This window comes from Schistocerca gregaria, chromosome 2, assembly GCF_023897955.1.
Source record: "Schistocerca gregaria isolate iqSchGreg1 chromosome 2, iqSchGreg1.2, whole genome shotgun sequence".
NCBI lineage: Eukaryota > Metazoa > Arthropoda > Insecta > Orthoptera > Acrididae > Schistocerca > Schistocerca gregaria.
Window position 1 is genome coordinate 822,177,337 of NC_064921.1, and position 23,528 is coordinate 822,200,864.

The 23,528-nt window shown below is 40.8% G+C and overlaps 1 protein-coding gene across 1 annotated transcript; it reads right to left on the minus strand.

Moving 5' to 3' along the window:
- Positions 1-540: 540 nt before the first annotated feature.
- LOC126335996 (juvenile hormone acid O-methyltransferase-like) lies at positions 541-19,340 on the minus strand. Its single transcript, XM_049999473.1, has 4 exons — positions 19,188-19,340; positions 15,091-15,311; positions 10,996-11,128; positions 541-711 (listed from the first exon to the last, which is right to left on the minus strand). The coding sequence occupies exons 1-4, from the start codon at positions 19,338-19,340 to the stop codon at positions 541-543; spliced, it is 678 nt and encodes a 225-aa protein (XP_049855430.1).
- Between the last annotated feature and the right edge of the window lie 4,188 nt (positions 19,341-23,528).

Sequence of the window (23,528 nt, forward strand, 5' to 3'; positions counted from 1 at the left end):
TATTGTGACCATTATTATTATTATTATTATTACTTCTGCACATGTGATGCAACTGTTTCTTCCTTTTTGTTCTGGTTGTATATTCTGTGATATTGCAAATGTACTCTGTAGGTTTACCACCTGCTTTCAATGAAACGAAGCGAAAACAGACTGCCAAGTGCACAGTTCTATAAACATGACGTAGTACCATATAACACTTTCACTCGTAATATAGTAAAGAAAAATTGCAGTCATTGGGTTTTACACCCAGTGTGCTTAGTACAAAGATTTATTGCTCTACCAACTTCCCCACGGAAACTATACCTGATAGTTACTGATCGGAATGCTTTTTGTGTGCTCCATAATTCTCCTGTTGCTTTTAATTAACGTTTACGTCGTTCTACTAGACGACAGCACATAGTACAAACTAAATTGGAGCTTTGGTTGACACACTATCGATATACAACGATTGGTACAGGTTTGAGTGTCGGACAGCTGGAGGTTTGGCGTTAGCTGCACTCAGGCACATGTAAAGCGTTGTTTCTGAGACACTGGCTGACACTAAAGGTAAAGGAGCTGCTCACCTCTACGCTGCATCTCACTCGGGAAGAAGACCATCTCCGGCGCTACGTCACAGCGCACCACCTGGTAGCCCTCACTCTGCAGCAGCTGGCGGAAGTCGCTCTCTGGGTCCTTACTGTGCTGGTACGGAGATACGAACTGCTCCACGTCCTGAGAAGAACGGCAGAATCCGTGAACATCGACGCTCCACTACAACGCTTGCAAACGATTTGTCTTCAGGAAAGAATACATCACATACTACTCCCTACCCCATGCCTCATGGCACATATCCTCGTAACAGTCCTAGATGCAACAACTGTCCCATACGTCCTTCTATAACAACCCCCAACTTTCCGGGATTTGCGAAATTACAAGTTAACAATGACCGTGAATTATGAATTTTGCCCCGTGTCGGGATAAGGCATCCGAATCTGAAGTAAATAATGATTATTCCGCGGGAAACAGGAGACGTTATAACTAGATCGTTATTGAATGAGTAATTTCATAATAATAGAAATAATGGTAATAAATTGGAAATAAATTTGACAGTGGAAATGATTAAGTTGTAAAAGCAATTAAAAAATCGGTCGCCAGCTCAACTTATGAGCGACAGTCCTGTTAAGTACGTGAATAATTGTGCCAAAGATAAAGGTTACCTGTTTGTAGCGCTGCAAGTGGAACGTGAACCTTTACATGAGTGTTGTCTCAGGCTCAGTAGTCATATAAAATAATGTCGTAACAGACTAACTACACTTAAACATTAGTGGCTAACTTTCAATAAGTAGTTCGATTGTTATTTCGTTCATAACTTGTCAGCCAAGTGCAAAGCTGACAACGCAGGTAATTATCTATCTAGATTTTGAATAATGGACTGTCATTCTGTCTTTAAAATTACGTACTTTGCACAGTTTAATCTACTGATAATGAAATATTTTGCCAATAATTGATTAACTATGTTTTGAATGATAATAATTCATTAATTGGGCGATTGTCGGGTGGAGTAAGCTTTATAATTTCATGAATTATCCTTGAACTAACTTCAGCTGAAAAAATGGTTCAAATGGCTCTGAGCACTATGGGTCCTAACATCTGAGGTCATCAGTCCCATAGAACTTACGAACTACTTAAACCTAACTAACCTAAGGACATCACACACACCCGTGCCCAAGGCTGGATTCGAACCTGCGACCGTAGCAGTCGCGCGGTTCCAGACTGAAACGCCTAGAACCGCTGGGTCACACCGGCTGGCCACTTCAGCTGAATATGCATGGAAATAAATCCTAATAATCAATTTAATACTTCAGTCTATTATTAAGTTACTACGGTAGGAATAAGGTTATTAAGTGCAACAGTTAACTATAATAACCAATCGTTCATAACAGTCTGAAATTTACTCTTCACCGTCTATGCTAATAATTTGATAATTAACATATTTTCTCTTGATTGTGGCGTGACACACTCGGTTCAATCTTGGTGTTATTGTCGGGTGGAATGCAACATTTCATTATACAATGCTTGTTATTAATTGTTCAACTCCAGAGAAAACCACAGTCACTGGCAAGCCTTCCACAATTTTATCCTACGAAAATTACGTAGATCTTATTTCCCTCGTGGTCGGTGGATCGACGGAAGTCCACGGCGGCGACACAATGTGTCAGTGGGCTTTTACTGTTGCGACTTGGGCCCACAGTGCGCTTCACATTTAAGGCCTCGTTTCTTCAGCACTATGCTCATTAACCCATAATAACTTACCCGGCCATGCTTCCAGATATGCCGACCATTACTTTCCCGTCGTACTTAGATCCACACAGCAGCTGTTAGACGTAACATAGCTAGGAATAGCAGCATTCGACTGTACATCTTACTCCGAGCACGGCGTCACTGCTACTACTGCTCGCTGGCGCGCTCCCGCGCCCAGCGCCACGACAAAACAATCTCTCTGACTTCAACGATTACTAATTATGCCCTGACTTGCCAATGTTAAATATTACATAATTTAAACATAGTATTTACAATACATATTTACACTAGACAATACACCGTATACAAATCGGATCATTTGTTAAGTACGCGAAAAAATTCATAGCAAGGACTGCGTTGTAGCGTCACACTTCCACCATCACCTACTCCAGTCCATCAAAGGCAGGGCTACCTGTGAAACCAGTCAAGTGATCCAAAAGGTAAGCTGCAATTACTGTGCTGCATTTATGTGGGCGTGACTGCTAACAAGCTGTCTGTCTGCATAAACGGCCACTGACAAACTGTGGCCAAGAAACAGCCGCACCGCCACATTATTTAGCATGCTGCCAGCACAACTTTCTTCATGTCAATGGTTGCTTCACAGCCTGCACCACCTCGATCCTTCCCACGAGCAACAGCTTTTCTGGACTGCTCAGGTGGGAACTCTCCCTGCAGTATGTTCTACGTTCCTGTAACCCTCCTGTCCTCAACTGTCGTTTGTCTTTGTCCTACTCTCTAGCCCCTTGCATGCACACATTCCAGCACTACACAGACCTCTATTCACCAATATACCCACAGTCTTTCTATTAGTCTCCTTTCCCGTTAACCCCCCACCCCACCCTCCGTCTAACCTCCGGCCTGCACCTAGCTGCCCTACTCGCTCTCCATGGTCCCTGTAAGCTCCCACAGGTAGCACTTTAGCGTCCCCCAAGCGACACTGCTATCCCTTCCCCTGCCCCACCACCGAGTTCTGTCTCCCATCATGCGCAGCGGATCCCAGTGTTGCCTCAGCAGCCAGATAGGGCTGTGGTCTCTAAGTGGTGTAAAAATTGTAAGGTTCCAAGTCGATGCAGTCAAAAGATATAGCTATGTATGTCACATATTTCCATATTCGCAAAACTCATTCATCAAGACCTATGGGATACTTCCGTTGACCTAGAATCATGAAATTTGGTTAGAAACAAGGATTCACAGTACAATTGTAAAGCAAAAAAGTTCGAAAATGCTTAATTTGTAAAACTATAACACCAAAAATTATTTTTGGTTATTTTTCATCCGTCTGTTTGTGTGTCCATCCCTTAAGAAAAACTTTCTCTGTAACAAGTTGGCGTATCATATTCAAGGTCTATGGCCCCTTCGCAATGTAAAAATTTAAGCTTCTAAGTCAATACTATCAAAAGAATTTGCCGATTATCACATATTTTGATACTCGAAACCTCACTCACCAAAACCTATAGGGTACTTCCCATTGACTTAGAACCAAGATATTTGGCAAGAATCAAGGTTTCACATTAGAAGTAAAGCAGAAATTCCGAAATTATTAATCTTTAATTATATAACACGAAGAAAAATATTTGTTTTGTCATATGTTATCGACTTCAAATTTGAAGGTTAAACATTATCGAAAGTCTTGGAATCCCTGCGGCCGATATCTTGCCAATATCAATAACGATAACATGAACAACTAGTCAGCACCATTATCGATTCCCATAATAGAGGGAAATGACACCATGATTCCGTATGTGTGCGAGGGGTTGGAGATTACTTCCGAGCACGTGCCAATGCATCTAAGATATGATCAAAACGTTCATGTCCGCGGAGTTTGGTGGCCAGCGTCAGTGTTTAAATTCAGAAGAGTGTTCCTGGAGGCACTGTGTAGCAATTCTGGACGTGTGGGGTGTGGAACTGTCCTGCTGGAGTTGCCGAATTCATGTCTATTGTGCATAGACATGAATGGATGCAAGTGATCAGACAGGATGCTTACGTACGTGTCACCTGCCAGAGCCGTATCTAGGCGTATCAGGGGTCCTGTATCATTCCAGCTGCAGGCGCCCCAAACCATTGCAGAGCCTCCACCGGTTTGAACAGTAACCAACTAAAATGCAGGGTTCATGGATTCATAAGGAAATGTCCATAGCCATACACGTCCGTCCGCTTGACACAATTTGAAACGAGAATCGTCCGACCATGCAATATGTTACCACTAAAGAAGACTGCAATTTCGGTGTCATCGGGCCAAGGCAAGGCGTAATGCGTTGTGTTGTGCATTCATCAAAGGTACACGAGAAAGCCTTCTGCTCTTAAAGCACATATCGATGAAGTTTCGTTAAATGGTTCGTATACTGACACTTGCTGATGGCCCATCATTGAAATCTGCAGAAATTTGTGGAAGTCTGTCATGCTTAACGATTATCTTCAGTCGTCATTAATCCCATTCTTGCAGGATCTTTTTCTTGCCGCGGCAATGTCGGAGATTTAATGTTTTACTGGATTCCTGATGTTCGCGGTACACACGTGTAATGGCCAAACAGGAAAATCCCCACTTTATCGCTACCGCGAAGATGCTGCGTCCCATCGCTCCTGAGTTTACTATAACGCCACGGTCAAACTCACTTAAATCTTTGTAACGTGCCATTGTAGTAGCAGTAACTGATCTACCAACTGCACCAGACACTCTTTTGTCTTACGTAGGTGTTCCCAGCCGCTGCGCCGTATTTTGCCTGTTTACATCTCTCTGTATTTGAATGCTCATGCCTCTCCCAGTTTCTTTGGCTCTTCAGTGCAGCTTAAAAATATTCCACATGTGGTTCAATATACATGGGTGTCAGATTTTCTATAGGCAATGAGAGTAGGACGTTTTGGTATATTATGTCTAAGTTCTAGCTCACTAGCTGATTCGTTCCTCGTGAGCTAGCTGACTAGAACTTAAACAAAGCTTAACAAAACAACTACTTTTCAGGTCTAAACAACTTAATTTCTTTTAAAATACTTAGAAAAGTTATTAAACCTGAAAAAATTTTCGTATCACGTTCACCAATTTTCAAATTATTATTTTTTTCATACAAAATGTGAATGCAAGAAAATAAAATTTAATATTTCTTTACAAAAAGTGAACATAAGAAAATGAAACGTAATGAATTATGGTGAATATAAGAAATCTATGCTTTGCTTAAAATTTGCCTAATTCTTTCTTCTTGAGCAGCCATACGATTTTTATGAACTGTCGATTGTACTTGATTTTTTTGTGTTCTCATTTCACCAACCGTTCTACCACATTCACATGTAACTTTAATTTACTGATGTCTCGATACACTTTCTTTACAGATCCTTATTTCGTTACTTATCTTTATGAAATTCATTAATATTATTTTTTCTAGACAGTCACCACACTGCTTTAGCTGTTTGATATTGTCCATTTAAAGAGCACCTTCCACTGTGTTAGTCCTATAAACCGAGCTTCCGGTCTCAGACCTCCCCTACTTCAGTGCATCTTGCTTCTGAGATAACAGAGGGCTCCATTATTTCGGGATGAAACACACCAGCCGCCCTTTAGGATGGGTCTTAAACTTGCCCTTTACATGGTGATAGATCGTACAAAAGCGAGAATGGAAAAAAGTTTTGTCAAATAGCTAGTTCTTCTCTAACCACTGAAGCTTTGATGATGTCATGAGATGATGGACAAGATCCTTCAGTCTTCATGCTTGGTTTAGAGCTTTGACACAGTAAATGTCCTCTAAAATGGTATATATATTAGGTATTCGAGTGACAAAGTATATTCTACAAGCACTATTTCCATCAGTTCATTTGGGATGTAAATAAGTTATTTTCTTCACATTTTCGTGTTTTATTTGAAGTGAAGAAATGTGAATAACATATAAATGAGAGTATGAATAATGAAGACAACGTTAAAAACAGTTAATTTATCTTTAAAGTAAAACATGTTCCGCAATTATAGTCAATGGATCTTCCATCAGCGCCATCTCTGAAAGAAGTTTTGAACTGCCTTAGATTGGCGCGAGAGAATGTTTCACGTAAGTCATACTACAAATAGAGCAAAAGAATGCTTATGGAAGTTCACTCAGTGCGCAACCTTTCTTTCACTGACGCATACTGTTGCTCTAGGTCAGTATTAACTTTAGAGGCCACCTGCCACCGGATAAAATACGAGTTGCAAACTACTAGTTCAGCTGAAGCTGACTTGTCCTGTAGCCAGCGCTTTCCATCGATATCACGCAAATCCTAATTGATTCTGAAAATTCAAAATGGTAATATAACCTACATAAAAAGAGCTATACACAAGAAATACAATGAGTAATCATTTTCTAATTAACATAGTAAACTTTTCAGTTTTGTTTTCTTTATCTTCCTGAAAATATTTTAAAATGAAATGAAGACAAGATGTTAAAATTTCTTTAACTTTTACTAATTTTTTATTCATTTATATAGTTAAAAACTTTTAGTAAACATTCTGTTCCAAGCATTGTAAGTTAAATTTTTCTTACTATACATTCCTGCAAACGTTGAAGTATCTGAAGTAATTTGTTCACTAAATGTTCCACACAAAGATTCCTAGTCCTTTCCTGTGAACTTACAATATTATTTATACACGTCACGTTAATCACATAGATAAGATAGTTCGTTATGAAATTACATGAAATTATGTCAGCATCTGATATGACTAGTGTAACTCATTTAAAATCGAGAAATGGATTGTATGCTTTGAGAATAATATTTGGTGGGTTAATATTCCAGATTTCCTGTGGGAAAATTTCATTTGTTCCATGTAATGTGGTCGAGTAACGAAGAGTGAAGTAACAGATTATTTTTACGATTTGTCTGAAATGTAATAAATTCGAAATATGGCATAACAAATTCTGAAGAGTTATGTGATATCTAGTTCGAAATTTTTCTTACTACTCAATCCTGCTACTTCCACAGTTGTAATTCATAAAAAGATATCTTAACCTTCAATTTTTTCAGAATATTTTCTCGTTGTTCTAACTTGTAAGTTGATTCATATTTAATAGTTAGTACACGAAATTGCTATCAGTTCTATTACAACTTTTATTTCCTTAGGAAGTCTATCTATAATTTCATTCCAGCCACATTATAAACAGGCCATCGAAGAATTGCCTCTCCAGAACAAGAAGCCCTAGTAAAAATTGCGTTATCGCACATAATTTCTTTATAAACTTTAAAAAATCCCCCAAGAATTGATAATAGATAAGGTACTTTATTTTTCTTACTGTTTATTTTTCTGTTATCTAGAATATGTCCTTCTAAGCTTATTTTATCAGTAACAGATGAAGACAAATATAACAAAACTGTTGATGAAATCAAAGAATGTACTTCTTTTGAATACATTACAGGAAGGCAGTGATCTATGTCTTTCAAATATTTACTATTAAAACAGTTTTGATCGCGATTTATTTATCAAGGTGACAGGTTTCCACCACTACTGTGGTCGTCTTCAGACCTACAGATTGTATACAAAGTTTTTATTAGAGGGCTACATACATTACAGAACATACATAAAGTTATAAAGCTATAAAAACATCAATTACCATTGAGTAGGAATCTCTTTCTGTTGGAGAATCAATACTGGAGAAACCAGTTTTTCTTCTGTATTGTTATTTTAATCACCTTATAGAAAGGTGGGCTGTCACCAGCACATTACGCCGCTCTTCAGCCACGAGTGGTACAAGAAATATGACATAAAGGTGGTACAGGTGATACAATAAAAATGGCGGGCAAAGACTGTAGACACGAAAAACAATAACCACGAAATTGTTCACACTGGTCGGGAAAAAACACTAAAACCCGTTGACACGGCGCACAACACACGGGCGACCGCAACGGCACATGTGAAGAGTGGTAGCTTGATGGCGAAAGGACACTAAACACAAACAAAGGCACACACACAAGACACTGATGGCGATGATCTCCAGCCCGCAAATATCAACTGAGAGTGTACGAGTCCGGGGACCTGCTAAGAGAGGAGAATGTGGAGTGGGAGAGGGAGAAGGGAGAGCAGAGATGCCACAGTCAGGGAAGAGATGGGGGGTCGAAGGGAGGAAGGGAGAGGGGAAGCCTGGGGGAAGAGGGGTGGAAGAATGGGGGATGGGGGGAAAAGGAGAGAGAACGGACGGAGAATGCCCAAAGGAAAAGACACGGCAAGTGGGAGGGGAGGATCAAAGTTAATAGGAGGGGTAGATGGAGGGTAGGAGGACGTTATCAGGGAGAGGGAGCTGGTAGAAGCCACCTTCGGAGAGGGTAAGGTGGAGAGATGGAGACCGGGTGGGACATGGAAATACAGGAGCTGCTGCAGGCAGAGGTGGGAGAGGATGGGGGAGACAATCGGGTGAGGAGGATGGAGTTTTTCGGAGGTGTACAGGATCCATATCGTAAGAAACCAGTACACGTCTTACTGTATATAATGGAGGCTCCACCCACTTCAGACTACATGATGTCATTACTAACCAATGAGTAATAAGAATTACAATTTAAAATTTCTTAGTTAAAGGAACATAGTCAAGAATGAAAAATAAATACGCAATAAACTTAGCTTATTAAACAGCTATTTTCAATTAAGAAGCGTTAAAATTTTTTTAACTATGTAGGAAAAATGAACTTCGGTTTGGCTGTTCAAGGGTTGCCCTCTCAAGGCCTGTTAGTGAACCATTTGGAACCACTGGTTGCCATGGTGAAGTTGGACGCCATTGCAAAGAAGAGGCAGCAGGGTTCTTTCCACTTATATTTGTTGTAAAGTCCATTGTCGAACTAGTGGTTGCCATGGTGAGGACAGACGCCAGTGCAAAGATGTGGCAGCAGGCTTCCCTCCAATGAAGTTGTTGTGAAAGTGGAATGGCGAAGACTGTCACGTCAAACGATGTATTATTGAGCAGCAACATGTCTTTATTGAAACGATTTTCAATGAGTAAGCTGCAATAATCTGTAGCTGACATGTATACTACATGCTGCACAAATACAATACGAAGTAGTTGTCTGTATATATGAAATATTGTCTATGGAGTTGGTATGTAAATTACATGTGACGATTTTTAAAAGCATTGCTATTCCTCAAGTCATATTCCAGTCTTATAAGCAAATAAAAATAATGAAAAAGGAAGAAAAATTATAAAATTATGAGCCATAGTGTCAAGAATAGAAGGATGTGAATTAGCAATACGCAGTCTAAAAGCATATAAGCATAAAATAATGTTTGGTGAATAAAATTGCAATGTAAAGATAAAATATTTCCTAAAAGTCTTAATAATTTTTTTAAGAATTTATAAACAAAGGATGGAAGAGTGAACATTCTAAAGAAGATAATCGAAAATCTCAAATAAATATTTATCTTTGAACTGAAGTTCTTCGTTTAAAACAGGTAATGGATTACTTCTGTGAAGTGAAAAGATTTCAATTTCTTCTAAGGTATTTAGCTATGGACCTTTCGGCACATTATGTAATATTTTCTAATTGTTAGAAATGCAACTCTCAGAATGATTGTAACCATCAAGATGTTGAGCAAATATTGATTTGGTACGTGCAGTACCAGTAGTATGTTCTTCGAAACGTGTTAAAAAGTTACAGCCAGTTTGGCCAATATACTGTTTCTCACAGTCATTATATGTTATTTTGTAAACGCCTGACTTTTGGTATATATTTGAGTCTCAAATTGTGTGTTTCTGTTTCATTTGTTGGAGGTTATTAGTTTCCAATGCTATTGTCACGCTTGTGTTCTTAAGTAATTTATTTATTTTATCTGAAATAGGTTCTATGTATGTCATTTATGTAAATCTCTTCTTGGAATTTGTAACAGCATCACTTGTTTCTTGTAATTTTTGATATAACATATCAACCTGAAGGGAATTATAATTGTTAGCAACTGCTATCTGTTTTAATGTGTCAATTTCCTTCTGGATTGCATCATGTTGGAGAGGAAATTTCAGTGTCCTATGTATCATAGTTATAAAAAATGCCATTTTGTATCTTAATGGATTGCATGACTTAGCATTTATTATTATGTCGGTTGACGTGGGTTTTCTATAAATAGAAATATTATGTTTTCCATTCTTATTTGTAATTGTGAGGTCCAGGAAATTAATACTATTGTTACTTTCGTGCTCTACTGTAAATACAAGTTTTGGATGTAAATTATTTGAGCTGTTAGCGAAAGCAACAACCCGAAATAAGTACTGCAACCTACATCCTTCTGAATCTGCTTATTGTACTGATCTCTTGGTCTCCGTCGACGACTTTTACCCGCTTCATTACGAGCACGAACAACTCGGCATCGCACATTACTGATGTCGATACAATCATCACTGTACACAGTTTTCAGTCAGCTACAGATTTCAATTAGAGGCACTCGATTACAGCATGTCGTTTGTTACGCACCTACTTAGTTAACGTTACACACCTCTATTTTACACGCAACATCTCAAAACCATGTCGACCGAGTAATGTGCAAGATCTTTAATGCCTCGAACTGTATAGAGAACAGAATTAAAAATTCGGAGTAATTACTTTTTAGCACACCCTCGTATCTGACAAACAGTGACATACTAGACCCATCAGCGGTCAGAAGCTAGAAATTTTACTGTAGCAAAACAAGTTGACTACTCCTGAGCTAGGGCATTTTTAGTATTATTAATCATCATTTGCCAAGTATTTCTGAGATTTAGCAGGTTGTCAACTAGACCTAAGTTTTACCTGCATGTACTGGGCCCAACGCGAGTCTCTCGCCATTTCTTCAAACGCTGTGTAATGAGTCATGCTAGCCATTACGCTGAAGACAGCCTCTCCGCCAGAAACCAACAGCTTGTGAATGTTCTGGACAGCACGTCTGTGAAAATATTAATTTATTAAGGGGCTTTGCCCCAGTTGAAGATACGCAAGACTTGTTGGATTTTTCTAAGAATCGTATGAACGAATTACAACAAAACTATTTTGTGGTGAAAATATGCAATAACAACACTGAAAACCCAAAAAATAAGTTGTTTTTAACTTCATTAATTAAGTTATGCAAAAGTGGTTAAATTAATGAGTTTCAACTGGCTGTTCCCTGCACCGAACACATTATGAGAACGAAAACATTGTAAATGTGAGCACAAAAATGAAATTAAATGTAACGGTAACTTCAGTGTCGTTATAGGTCTTCAGTCTAATCATTCCTTGTTCTCTGTTGATATCTTGTGCTATTTGGAAGCTATCAGACTGCACACACCTTGGTGAAAATTCAGAATGGCACGTCATTAATCCCATAAAAAATTACTGACTACAACTTTTTTGCTCCTGTGGCTTCAAATGTTGCATCAAATTATAGACAAAATTTTAAAATTGCTACCTTTTCAGGGGCAAAGAACAGTTTTTCTGAAAATTTAAGACGTCTGACTAGTTCACCCTCCAACCGATCAATGAAAGGGTTTTTAAATTCATCATAAGAAAATACCATCGTTGTACATAGCCTGGTATTAAAGGCAGCGACATGTTCTTCTAATGGACTCTTAGGGTCACGGAGGGAGCCTGCTGTTGAATGTTGCAGCTAATCCGCTACTGACGGCATTTTTTCCTGTCACTGCATCCCATTTTGATTTCTTAGAAATTCTCATTCTGACACGATGTCAGGGACACGTTTTCACGTCCAACTTTTCTTCTGCTGTATGTATCACGCAACTCGAATAGACGAATAAATGCCGTTACCGTGGACTGAGGGGGAGGGGAGGGGGAGAGAGAGAGAAGTAACCACGGCGGGATATGCCGTTTTATTTTTACTGTGACCAGCAGCAGCTTCTCCCCTGTACCAATCGCTACTTTCCTTTCCATCTTTTTCCGTTGAGTTCAAAGCGTGAATGAGAATTTTTTTTTCATGTCTCATGGAGATTAGAGGGGTTTACTTCCTCCAAAGTTGTTTTATAGCTTCTAGATCTATACTACTCTCCCCGTAGTCTCTCGTACAAAGACGCCTTGCAGAACAACCTGTAGCGAACCATGACCTTTCGTGGCTTTTATACATATCGAGAAGGAACATATTCAGTAAACAGTACGCCTTTGCAACTTTTATTTTTCTTCCAGTTGACCTGTCGAACATGTACCATGTCCTCTCCTCATAAAACAAAAAGGTCGGTTCTAACAGGAGACCAGAGGTGTGCTCCATCCCTCAAAATTTGTCTTCAACTAAAATGAAAAAAGGAAACATTTTATAGTGAGCGGACGCTAAAAGGTTTCAAAAAGGGGCTGGATTGGCAAAAAAATATTGTCACTTCTACCACGTAGCGGCAGTACGCAGGTTACTATGTGGAAAGTATAAGGTGGCAGTGTCTTTCCGGTGAGAGTTAGGGCAGCTCGGTGAAGGGCTAAGCAAAACACCAGCCGAGAAGACAAAGGAAAGCACTAGTTTTTGTAGAATACCATATCTGGGTGCACTACCCGCAAAAAATTGCAGTCGTAAGAGATGTAAAATATTACTTCAGAGTGTTTTACATTTTCGGATTTAAGCAGAAAACCCAGGCACAAACAAATATAATAAAGCGGCTGGATATTGTATTACATGCAATGATTGCCGTAAGAAATATATAGGACACACCTGTAGATTATTTAAAATAAGATTTCAGGAGCACCATATCTTAAATATCCCACGAGCTAAATTAACAGCGCACTTAGCGAAGAGGGACACAGAATCATAAGCCCTTCAGAAAATTTAAAAATATTCCATTAGAAAGCAAAAAGCCACATTCTGAATGTGTTAGAGAGTAGAAATTTTTAGATATAAAAACGAAAACGATCAATTCACGTTGAATAACCAATTGAAATTGAAGCACCATACCATTCTGGCTCGTTTTGATAGTTTGTATGATCTGGTTTTGGAACGTAATAAAATTCTTTATTATTCTGGTGTGTAAAGATAGACCCAGCGCTCCTAGTCATGAGTACAAGACGTCACACCGTCCAAATCGAGGCCCACAAGAAAGTCAGGCCGCAGCGCGTACGTCACGAAGCACTATAGGACTTAACATCTGAGGTCACCAGTCCCGTAGAACTTAGAACTACTTAAACCTAACTAACCTAAGGACTTCACACACATATCCATACCAGAAGCAGGTTTCAAACCTGCGACCGTAGCGGTCGCGCGATTCCAGACTGAAGCGCAAAGGTGGGCCTTAACTCGCTCTCTCGCTCAGCTCAGCAGACAAAATGCGTTCCTAGACCTGTTAACTCGCAGCTGAGTGTCTACACGCTAACGAGAATTGCATCATCTCTGGAATTTGCTATTACGGATTCCTACTGATTAACAGTATTACAACAAAAATTTAATTTAAGACTAATACTCGATATAAATGTGTATAGCATTTAGTCTCGTCTGCTTAACAGTCCTCATTTCACACAAGAAAGAGTTCCTTATGCAACGTATAATCATTTTGGCATTATTTTAATTGTATTGTACCCCAGTACAGCCGTAATAAATTATAAGTAGGCCTAAGGACCTTATATCATAGTAGGACTAATAACAGTAATAATCCATAATAGCGGATTCCTGTAAAAGATGCAATTCTCGTTTGTACGTACACATTTAGTTACGAGTTAACAGATCTAGAAACGTAGTTTTTGTCTGCTGAGTTGAGCGACCGAGCGAGCGCAGGCCTACATTCGTGACGTACACGCCGCGGCCTGTCTTTCTTGTGGGCCTCGGTCCACATGGATAGCTTCCGTTCCGACAGCCAGCTAGTCTCTCCTTGTCGGGCATGCATGGCGCTTTTGCTTTGTCCTACACTGAGCTGCCCTTCTATTACACTCGCAAGACACCGCCACCTGACACTTTCCACACAGTAATCTGCGTAGTGTCGCGACGAATCATGTTAGTAGTGACAATTTTTTAACGCTAAGCCCGCCCTTTTTAAAAAAACTTTTAGCGGCGACTCACTATGAAATAGTTTCTTTCGCCTTTTTTGATGCAAACAAATTTTAAGAAATGGAGCAGGCCATATGACAATATTCACTGAACACTAAATCCTGACTAGGAGTGACGGGTATGCCAACAATCTTTTTAAGTTGTGACTATATTTTAGACTTTCCTTTATTAATTTTAATATCCACAAAACATGGTGACACTGTTCTTTGCTTTTTACCGCGTATGTTGCAAATGACGATGTGGCCTTTGGCAGCGATACTTACTGTGTTTTAATGAAAAACAATTTAACTATCTGTTAAAGGACTTTTTCCTAACGTCATGCCTTTCAAAAGCTGCGGTTGGCCTGAAAATAAAATAGTTTATTTCTATTTAAACAGTGATCTTTACCTCTTGACTTCCCCACGTAGTTACATGGTGCTCTGTGACATCGTTTTAATACATAATACACTCAAAATTGGCTCAAATTGCTGTAAGCACTATGGGACTTAACATCTAAGGTCATCAGTCCCCTAGACTTACTACTTAAACCTAACTAACTTAAGGACATCACACACATCAATGCCCGAGGCAGGATTCGAACCTGCGACCGTAGCAGCAGCGCGGTTGCAGACTGAAGCGCCTAGAACAGCTCGGCCACAGCGGCCGGCTAATACATTCTTCTGCCAGTCTGGCAACAAGCCTTACATACTCTAGTTTTATCAGTAACGTAAGATATAAAAATCGATAAATTAAAAATAGTATTGGAGAAAATGTATGACTGATTGTTGCGGCATTTCTTACTCTTGGAAGTACCACAATAGCAATAGTTGGAGTGTTCAAGTTTAATCCCTTTTGACCTACAACCGGAGAATGAAGACAGGCCACACAGTAGTTGACAAGGCGACAAAATGAGTACACACCTGTTGTCGGGTACCCAATGCAGCATCAGCAAACAGAACACCTTGCTGAAGGGCGTGTACTGCCACACGGTGGAGTTCTCCAGGTCGGGCTGAACCACGTCCAGCTGCTCGTACGTGATGGTGCCTGGCAGCGCGTTGTGCTGCCTGCAGAACTCCACCATCTCTGGGCTGATGTCGCAGGCCACCAGCTTCGTACCCAGTGGCAGCCGCGGGGCTAAAACCTGCCAGTGCGGAAATATAATTTCTGATTTGCTCTTCTAAGCTATGCTGCATATAAAGTTAATCAGTGCTTCCGTTTCTTTGAAGAGGCAAAGCTATCCACAGGTATTGCATATCTTTGATACAACCGTGCTGTGCAATTTCCAGACGTCGAATATTGAGAAAAGAGGAGGGTGATGAAAGAGGCCACATTTTTCGAATGGAGAACACGGTGCAGATTACAGAGCTTCCAGTCCGTGTGTCGTGTGGCCTGGTACATGGAGGTTGTCCGCGGAACATAGCTCACCGGGCCAGCTAAAGACTGAGAATTGTATAGGGCGGTAGTGGAACGTCCTGAAAAGTTTGCAAGGATGTTGCAGGGTAGGTTGCACTGACAAATAATTATTAATCGTTTCCGATTTCGTTATTATTCTAGTTAGCTAGACAAGTAGTATAACGCGTGAATTCAAGCAGCGTACCGGAGAAGCTGTTGCCAAATATGTTCTTCCTTCGTTTCCTCAGACAGCACAAACGTAGCTTCTACTCTCCTAGATAAAAATTTAGAACTTCCGGAAAAGGCATATTTTAGCTGGTAATGAGAATTTGAAGAAGTGGTAACTCACGGACTAACAGGTGTCTGTGCATTACCGCACTTTTGCCCGTACAAATGCTTGAATTGCTAATTAAATCGGACTTGCTGCAACGTATGAATTTTGTTCTCAATAATTATTTCTCAGTACAACCTACCCTGCAACACCCCTACAAGCTTTTCAGACTGTTTATGACCATCCTATAAAGCCTGCGTCAACTGGAAGGTAGTTCAGGCGGCGTATCATCAACCGGTATCTATTTGAAAACCCGCCGGTATCGTGGAAACTCCATGGGCTATGGTCGGCTCCTGTATACGTAGGGTGTGATTGTCGGGTACACGTCTTCAGCAAGCGTTCAACGCTTGTGTGAGGAACATCGGCTGCGTTTGAGCTTTATTGGAGATGGATTCGTTACCAGATTTGTGTGCCCTTGTGTCAGAACATTGCTCATAAACTGATGAAAACACGATATACGTACAATTCGTTTCTTTTTAGCGTTCCTTACTTCAGCCGGTAAAAATCGAACCTCTGTTGGATTATTTTTCTGTCTTTATGTCTGCCTTACTGTGAAAATTATGTCACATGCTAAGATCTACGGTCCCTTGACGGAGTAAAAATGTAAAGGTTCCAAGACAGTGAAATCACAAGGTACGGCCATTTATGACACATTTTGACACTCGCAAGCTCACTCATCAAAACTATAGTTACTTCCCGTTCATCTAGAATCATCAATTTTGGCAAGAAGCAAAATTGGACAGTTTAAGTAAAATTGCAATTTTTTCACTATAAAAATATCTTTTTGTCATTTGATATCCCACTTCGAACGTGAAATTAAAACATTCTCGAAAGCCTTTCAATTCCTGAGACCAATATTTTGCCAGTATCAATGCTGATAACAGGCAAAAGTTGTCGATATTCTCGGTTTCCGGTACGGATGAACTGTCTATATACATAATTAAGAGTGCATCGAATCCTCACAGCGTGAGACCTAAACGCAGAGTCCAATGTTTCGTTATACTGGAAGTTAAAAAAATCGTACCGTATGTTGAAAGGTGGCAGTATGGACTAAAACAAGAAGAAAAACTCCAGTATTCATGGGCTATAAAATGTATACCTTAAGTGCTATGAGCATTTGTTCATAAAGGCTCGTGTGAAACAAACTTCTAACACTGAACAAATGGTCACAGCTCTTAATATATACGTTTTAGAAGCCATGTTTACCGGATATTTTTGTCTTGGTTTGGACCACACTCTCGCCTCAAAAAAATAGAAACTCCGTCCGAACAGGCTCTGAAAGACCCAACGGTACCGACTGGCCACCGTGTCATCGTCCGCCCACAGGCGTCACTGAATGTGGATATAGAAGGGCACGTGGTCAGCACACCGCTCTCCCGGCCGTAAGTCAGTTTACGAGACCGGAGCCGTTACTTCTCCATCAAGTAGCTCCTCACTTTGCCTCACAAGGGCTGAGTTCACCCCGCTTGTCAACTCCGCTCGGCAGACCGGATAGTGAGCCATCCAAGTGCTAGCACACCCCGACTTTGGTGATCTGACGGAGCCGGTGTTCCACGGCGGCAAGGCCGTTGGCATCGCCTCTCAAATTATGGGATAATTTTGTAAAATCTTGCATAAATAATCCCTGTTTAATCGTGAGCACCATGTTGTTTCTTGCTTTCGAAAAGGATATATCGATCTGATACTTATTACGCAATGGAAAATTCAAGACAGAAAGTAACAATACTACGAAAAAGGTAGTTGATACTCACTATATTATCTCATTTACTCAATCTGTGCAGCGGCGCGTTATAGCTACCATTTACTCGTAATCTGGTATATCAAATTGTTGTTGAAGGAGAAGCTAATGAAATAGCTGCAATAGCGGCAGTGCACCACAGCCCACGGATAAGCAATTACACCGCGATTCTAACATGTTCGTAGGTAGTATTGTATAATATTGCATTGTCATAGGGATTATCCACACCACAAGACGGTGCATCAAGAATTCCATGGCGCCGATTTCCATAACCGGGTAGTGGTTTGTAAATAGACACGTCAACAAATGCAATCGATCTCCACGTTATTTGCCGAGAAACAATTTTCCCGTGGGTCTACATTCGCAAACTATGGTTGCGTTTTCGGGATAATATGTGTTACTGGGGTGACGACAATCGTCACTGGGTACAGCAAGTTGACTATCAGCGTCCTTGGTCGGTTAACATATGGTGTGACGCCATAGGAAACAAACTCATTAGTCCGAATCTTATCGACAGCATGTAGAAGGGGCACAAACAGGAACTATGGGTACAACTGAAAGATAATGCCCAGGACGTTCGACAACGTATATGGTTTCAGCATGGTGGTTGCCCAGTGCATTACACAATTGAAGCACCGGAGCTATTAAGCCGTGTTTTACTGGTCAGTGGATAGGGAGAAGTGGCCCTGTTAATTGTTCTGCTAGGTCGCCGGACTTGATGTCACTGGATTCTTCCTTTGGTGACATGTAAAAGATAAAGTGCAACAGCATGTGACAACAAGCCGTGAAGACACGGTCGACAGAATCGGAAACGGCGATGCTGCTATTCCCGCATCTATGTTTCTGTCCTGTGTACTGTCATTTGGAAAGTGGATCATTACGTGTACTGGGGATGGCGATACTGCGTTTGAACACTTACTCGAAATGGAAAAGGAGAGTAGAGCTCGTCGCCGGCCATGGGCACAGTGCCGCGTCAGTTACTCCTCTGTTTGATGTGTCGGAGGAATACGACGATGCGAACGGGGTTCCAATTAAAATTTACGAAATACTGGCCTGGCCTAACTTCACAGCATGGAGGTGCGATCCCAAATGTCATTCAAGGGCCACTGAGTATCATGTTATAAATGACGATGGGGTACCCACTTCTGTTCCTGTGATTACAGTGTCATCTGTGGCGAAAAGAAGAAAATGCTTCAGACAAAAGTATACAGATTTGGCCGTAAAATCATAATCTGCAACAAAAAAAACGGGGGTTCCCATTGAAGATTTCGAAGTTGCCCATACCAGCCAGGCGCGGGTTTGAGTGGCTGGTTGAGTATGGTATCATTGGATGTCCCCCTCCGAGAAAATCAAATTGGAATTTGAACTGTTTTTTGGTCCGAAGTGTAGTTTAGAGATACTTCAGTGTCTTCTGTGAAAATGAACACTCTGTATACCTCCTTTTCTCGGTGGTCCTAGGTATCTAGGAGCGACGATACTTTACAAAACACAAGAGAGTTGCTTAGTCGTCGATTTCTCTGATGGAGTAGTAACGTGCCTGAAAGTGAAGAACCCACCTTCCTGGCGACGTCACCGGGCCCGCAGCCAATGTCGAGCACGGGCAGTGGCTGTCTCGGCCACGTGAAGACCGACCACAGGTCGTCAACCTGTTTGGCGGCCAGTTGCGTGAGGGGAACACACCCGAGGTTGTACAAGTCCGGTTTATCCATGCTGATGTACACCTCTTGTTCTTCCAAGCTGGTTAGAAGTCTATCCCCCTCACAGCCAGGAACAAGATGCTAATGCCTGGAAGAAAAAAGTTTTTAGAGAAATCCCCCTCCACGTCAGATACAGTTTAACGGGAAGGTGGACGTTAACCCTTTGTCATTAGAGACGGAATATTAGTCAGTTTATCGAAGAGGTCTTTAAACCAAGGGCGAAATAAACTGACTATGGCTTCCCAGTTATTGACGCGTTAATGAAATTTATCGTAAATAATATACCAACAGTTCGCTCCATGGGAACAACTTTTAAGTATCTTTACAAAAGTTTAAGATTACCTACTCCGGTCCAGAAAGGTGTCAATTATTCAGAAGCACACATTAACAATATATTTCCAGCAGCCATAACGAATTTAGCTAGTAGTAAAGTTCAGTTTAAGAAGATCCTAAGGGATTTATTGGTGATCCACTCCTTCTATTTCATTCCTGAATTTCTTACTAGAACCGTTTGATGGACACTTTGTATATATTAATAACATCAAATAATATGAACTTTTCGTAAAATAAGACTTCTGTACATCTCCCGACCCGTAATGTAATCAGTATACGTAACTGTTGTGAACCGATTTTGTCTTTGGTGGTGCACGGTTAGAACAGCATGAAAATTATAATATACACCACAGTGTACCGTACGAGTACGTTTACATGTTTCGTCACAAGTTGGTTACTAATAGCATACAGATTAGAATACGAGTTGCTGTTTCCCTTTTTCTGTGTATCTCATCGGCGCTGGGTTCATAATCATTTGCAAAACGTCACTGGTGGAAGAAACCGGTTTTAGTGTTCAAAAACATAGTTAAACTAATGGCGTGGTATGTTTCCAATTGGCTACAACATCCGGATACCATAGAAAATCATGTTAAAATATGATCATTAACTGCACATAATTTAACTTCCAATAGTCTTTTCCTTTGTTTTTGTATGATTTTTTATACGATAACTTTAATCATGCTACCGTGCACGCCGTTGTGCTCTCTAGCAGATGTGCATTTGTCTCTATGTTAAATAGTAGCATCATAGACCACACAGTAATTTTTATGACACTGTACATGATTGTATTACATTTGACGAGTTACTCAGTATAACGAAATTCTTATGCTACACTCGTTCATTTTCTTTTCTTTTTATAAGTTAAATATTGTAAGTGCGTAGAAGTATTTGCGAACAATATTTTTTATGTCTATTTTAAATATGAAAATCATGAGTTAGCAATCGAGACAGAGCATACTTTTATAAATGTGCGATCAAGACTAATTTTATATTAAAAATCAAGATAAAGTGCTCCAGAAACTTTGATCGTATCAGGTTTCATAGAAATATAGTTAACGTAACCTCGAGGGTTCTAGTCTAAATGTCACCAAGTGTCTGGCCATTCGTTATCTGGTGGTGATGATGGGTGGAGTGGGTGGGGGGGGGGGGGGGGGGGGGAGAGACCCTGCATTCGTAAGTGTCAGATCTAAGTGGCATGTAAGTTGCTCCTACAAAGACTAGTATCATTTGTGGTCGTTCCTTGTGACTGTCGGAAGAATTCTTTTGGTTGTTTCTTTAATGGAAATTAAAAATAACTCGGCGGGTTAAATGAACAGCGCAGTTCACGCCAGCGTGTACTGAGACATACCATGTACTTTGGCAAATTTGTTACAAAAACACCATGGCACGTTAGCATTGCGTCCGCCAGAAGAAAATTTACATCTGCCTCTCACTTTTTTTCATGTGGCGCTCACACGAGCTTCTAATAGATGGTGAAGTATACCTGACAAGAAAATATGAAGATTAAACGCTACATAAAAGCACGAAACCTAAGGGAAGGTGTTTTATCGCAACTTGGGGAGTTCTGATTCAGTATAATAGCTGTAAGAGAACATAAAAGCATAAGAACATATCATTAGGCTGGTGACAGAAATGCAAGCGACTACAAATCTATGTAGCAAAGACGAACCCATTTCTGTTAATGCTATTGAACTTTGTCAATTAAACTGTTCTGGGTTGTTGGCCGCTTTGTCAATACATAAACTGTCCGACGTTTCGGCCACTATTGTAGACGGCCATCCTCAGGGCTTTATGCTGAGCTACACTGCCTAATGAGAGAGACGTTAGATAGCGGACAGCGCGCAAAGCGACTTACACGTGCGAGCGGGGCACAGCGGTGGTCGTACACACACTGAGCGTGGGCACGCCGCTGCCAGCACCTGACAACGAGTAGGCGGTGCTACGTCACAACTACCGTCCGTTTCTGATTCATCTGTTTCCACCAATGGCAAGACGTGATCTAAACACCACTGAGATACGTCTTTACCCACCAATGACAAGGGCGCACCAATAACGAACGCCTAACACCCCTTCTACCATCAAGCGTCCCATCAAATTACGTAAAGCAGCTTCCTCTGGTGCTATATAAGATCTAAAGTCTCTCACATTCAACAGTCTAGCTTAATAAAAAGCCCTGAGGAAGATCTTTTGCATAAGTGACTGAAACGTGGGACAGTTTTATGTATTGACAGTGCTGTCGACAGCGCTAAAGAATTTTATTGAGAGTGACAGCGGCTGCAGCAGCCTACGCTTACGCTATTAAACTTTTTTTAATTTTTTTTATTAAAATGTCCATACGCTACTGCATGCTACTGGCACATATAGTGAGTCCAAACTGTCAGCTCAGCACCCAGGGTGTTTCATAATAGTTAAAGTCTGTAGACGGACTCGAAAGTCCCTATACAATGTACTCATCACTGTCACATTAAGGGTGATAAAGCTCATAATCAATCAAAGTTAAATTTCAAATTAACCGCATCTTTCGAGTGTCTTTCATTCACAACAATAAAAAGAGCTCTCGGTTCGTTAAACCACTACTAAATCCATTTCCCGACGGTTGCGCCTCATGAAAAGCTGCAAAGTTCTAACCAGCATTTACTATTGAATAACAGCGCAAGTTCTCATAACCGGAGGGAGGAAAGAAAAAACCCGTTAAATATTATCGGAGAATGAAGTATGTCAGTGAAAAATTTACAAGCGCTGAGAGCACACATGTAAGACAGTGTGTCAGCCGGGAATGTGCTGCTGAGTGACACGCGAACCGACATGTATCCTGCCAAGTTCGTGGTCCGAAACTGAAAGTTCCAGTGCATTTTTTTTGATCACGCAAAGGGTAGAGCCCTTCCATGCCCACAATGACGTGGTGACCATCTCATAAAAACTATGTCACCTCCATATTTGTTAATTACTACACGAGGACCTCATGGAATGTGGGGTTGTGATGTTATCCGTATATCTGGGCAAGATTACCCACTAATACGGTGGCATCGAGAAAATAGATAGTGGACGAAAAACTAGCGAAGGGCAGCGGTTTCAAGGGCAGAGGTGAAAATGTGTCAAGGAAAGCGCCAAGGAAAAACTACTTTTGCGGTCGTTTGGTCGGGTAGTAAGAGCAGTAGCGAATTGCTTGCTGTCAGTGACAGAGCATGCGAAGATAGGGTGGTTGTTAGTTTTGGGTATCGTGCAATGCCCCGTAATGTTGTCATATCTTAGGTCGATATAAAGAGTTTTCGAGACGGGGTACCACTGGGGCTTGGCACCTGCTAGGTATCCTGGGCCAGCTGCAGTGTCTGTGACAGGCCAAGAGTGTCATTTAAGTGGTCGATTGGTCGTAAATCGATTACGGTATAAGAGCTGCGGTTGGGTTTATTTGCTTTTAGTGTGCAGTTCCGCTTCCCTGCGTTGCCTCTTGGTCGACTAGTTTACACCTGACGGTACAAGTTAATTTTGATGTGCTGCAGGGATTCACCAGTGTTTGTCGTGTTTGTGTGTTCGTGTTATCTATAGACAGTCATATGTCCCCAAGTAGTAGTGTTCCACTGCAGCCCCTGGTCGGCCTCATATAGCCACGAGCTGTACTTTCCGTAATGACCAGTTGTTGCACTCCAAATTATATACCCTTACACAGTCTGATCAAAGGTCTCCAGGCAGCTGTTAGGGGACACTAATATGAGCTGTATCCACTAAACCCCCTTATGACGGCTTGAACTCTACTAGAGACATTTTCACTGAGGTGTATGGGTGTCTAGCGAGAAATGAGAGTCAATTGTTCCTCAAGATCGGGAAACCGGAGAAGGTAATTGGAGTCTGGCGTGTGGGACGAAGCCG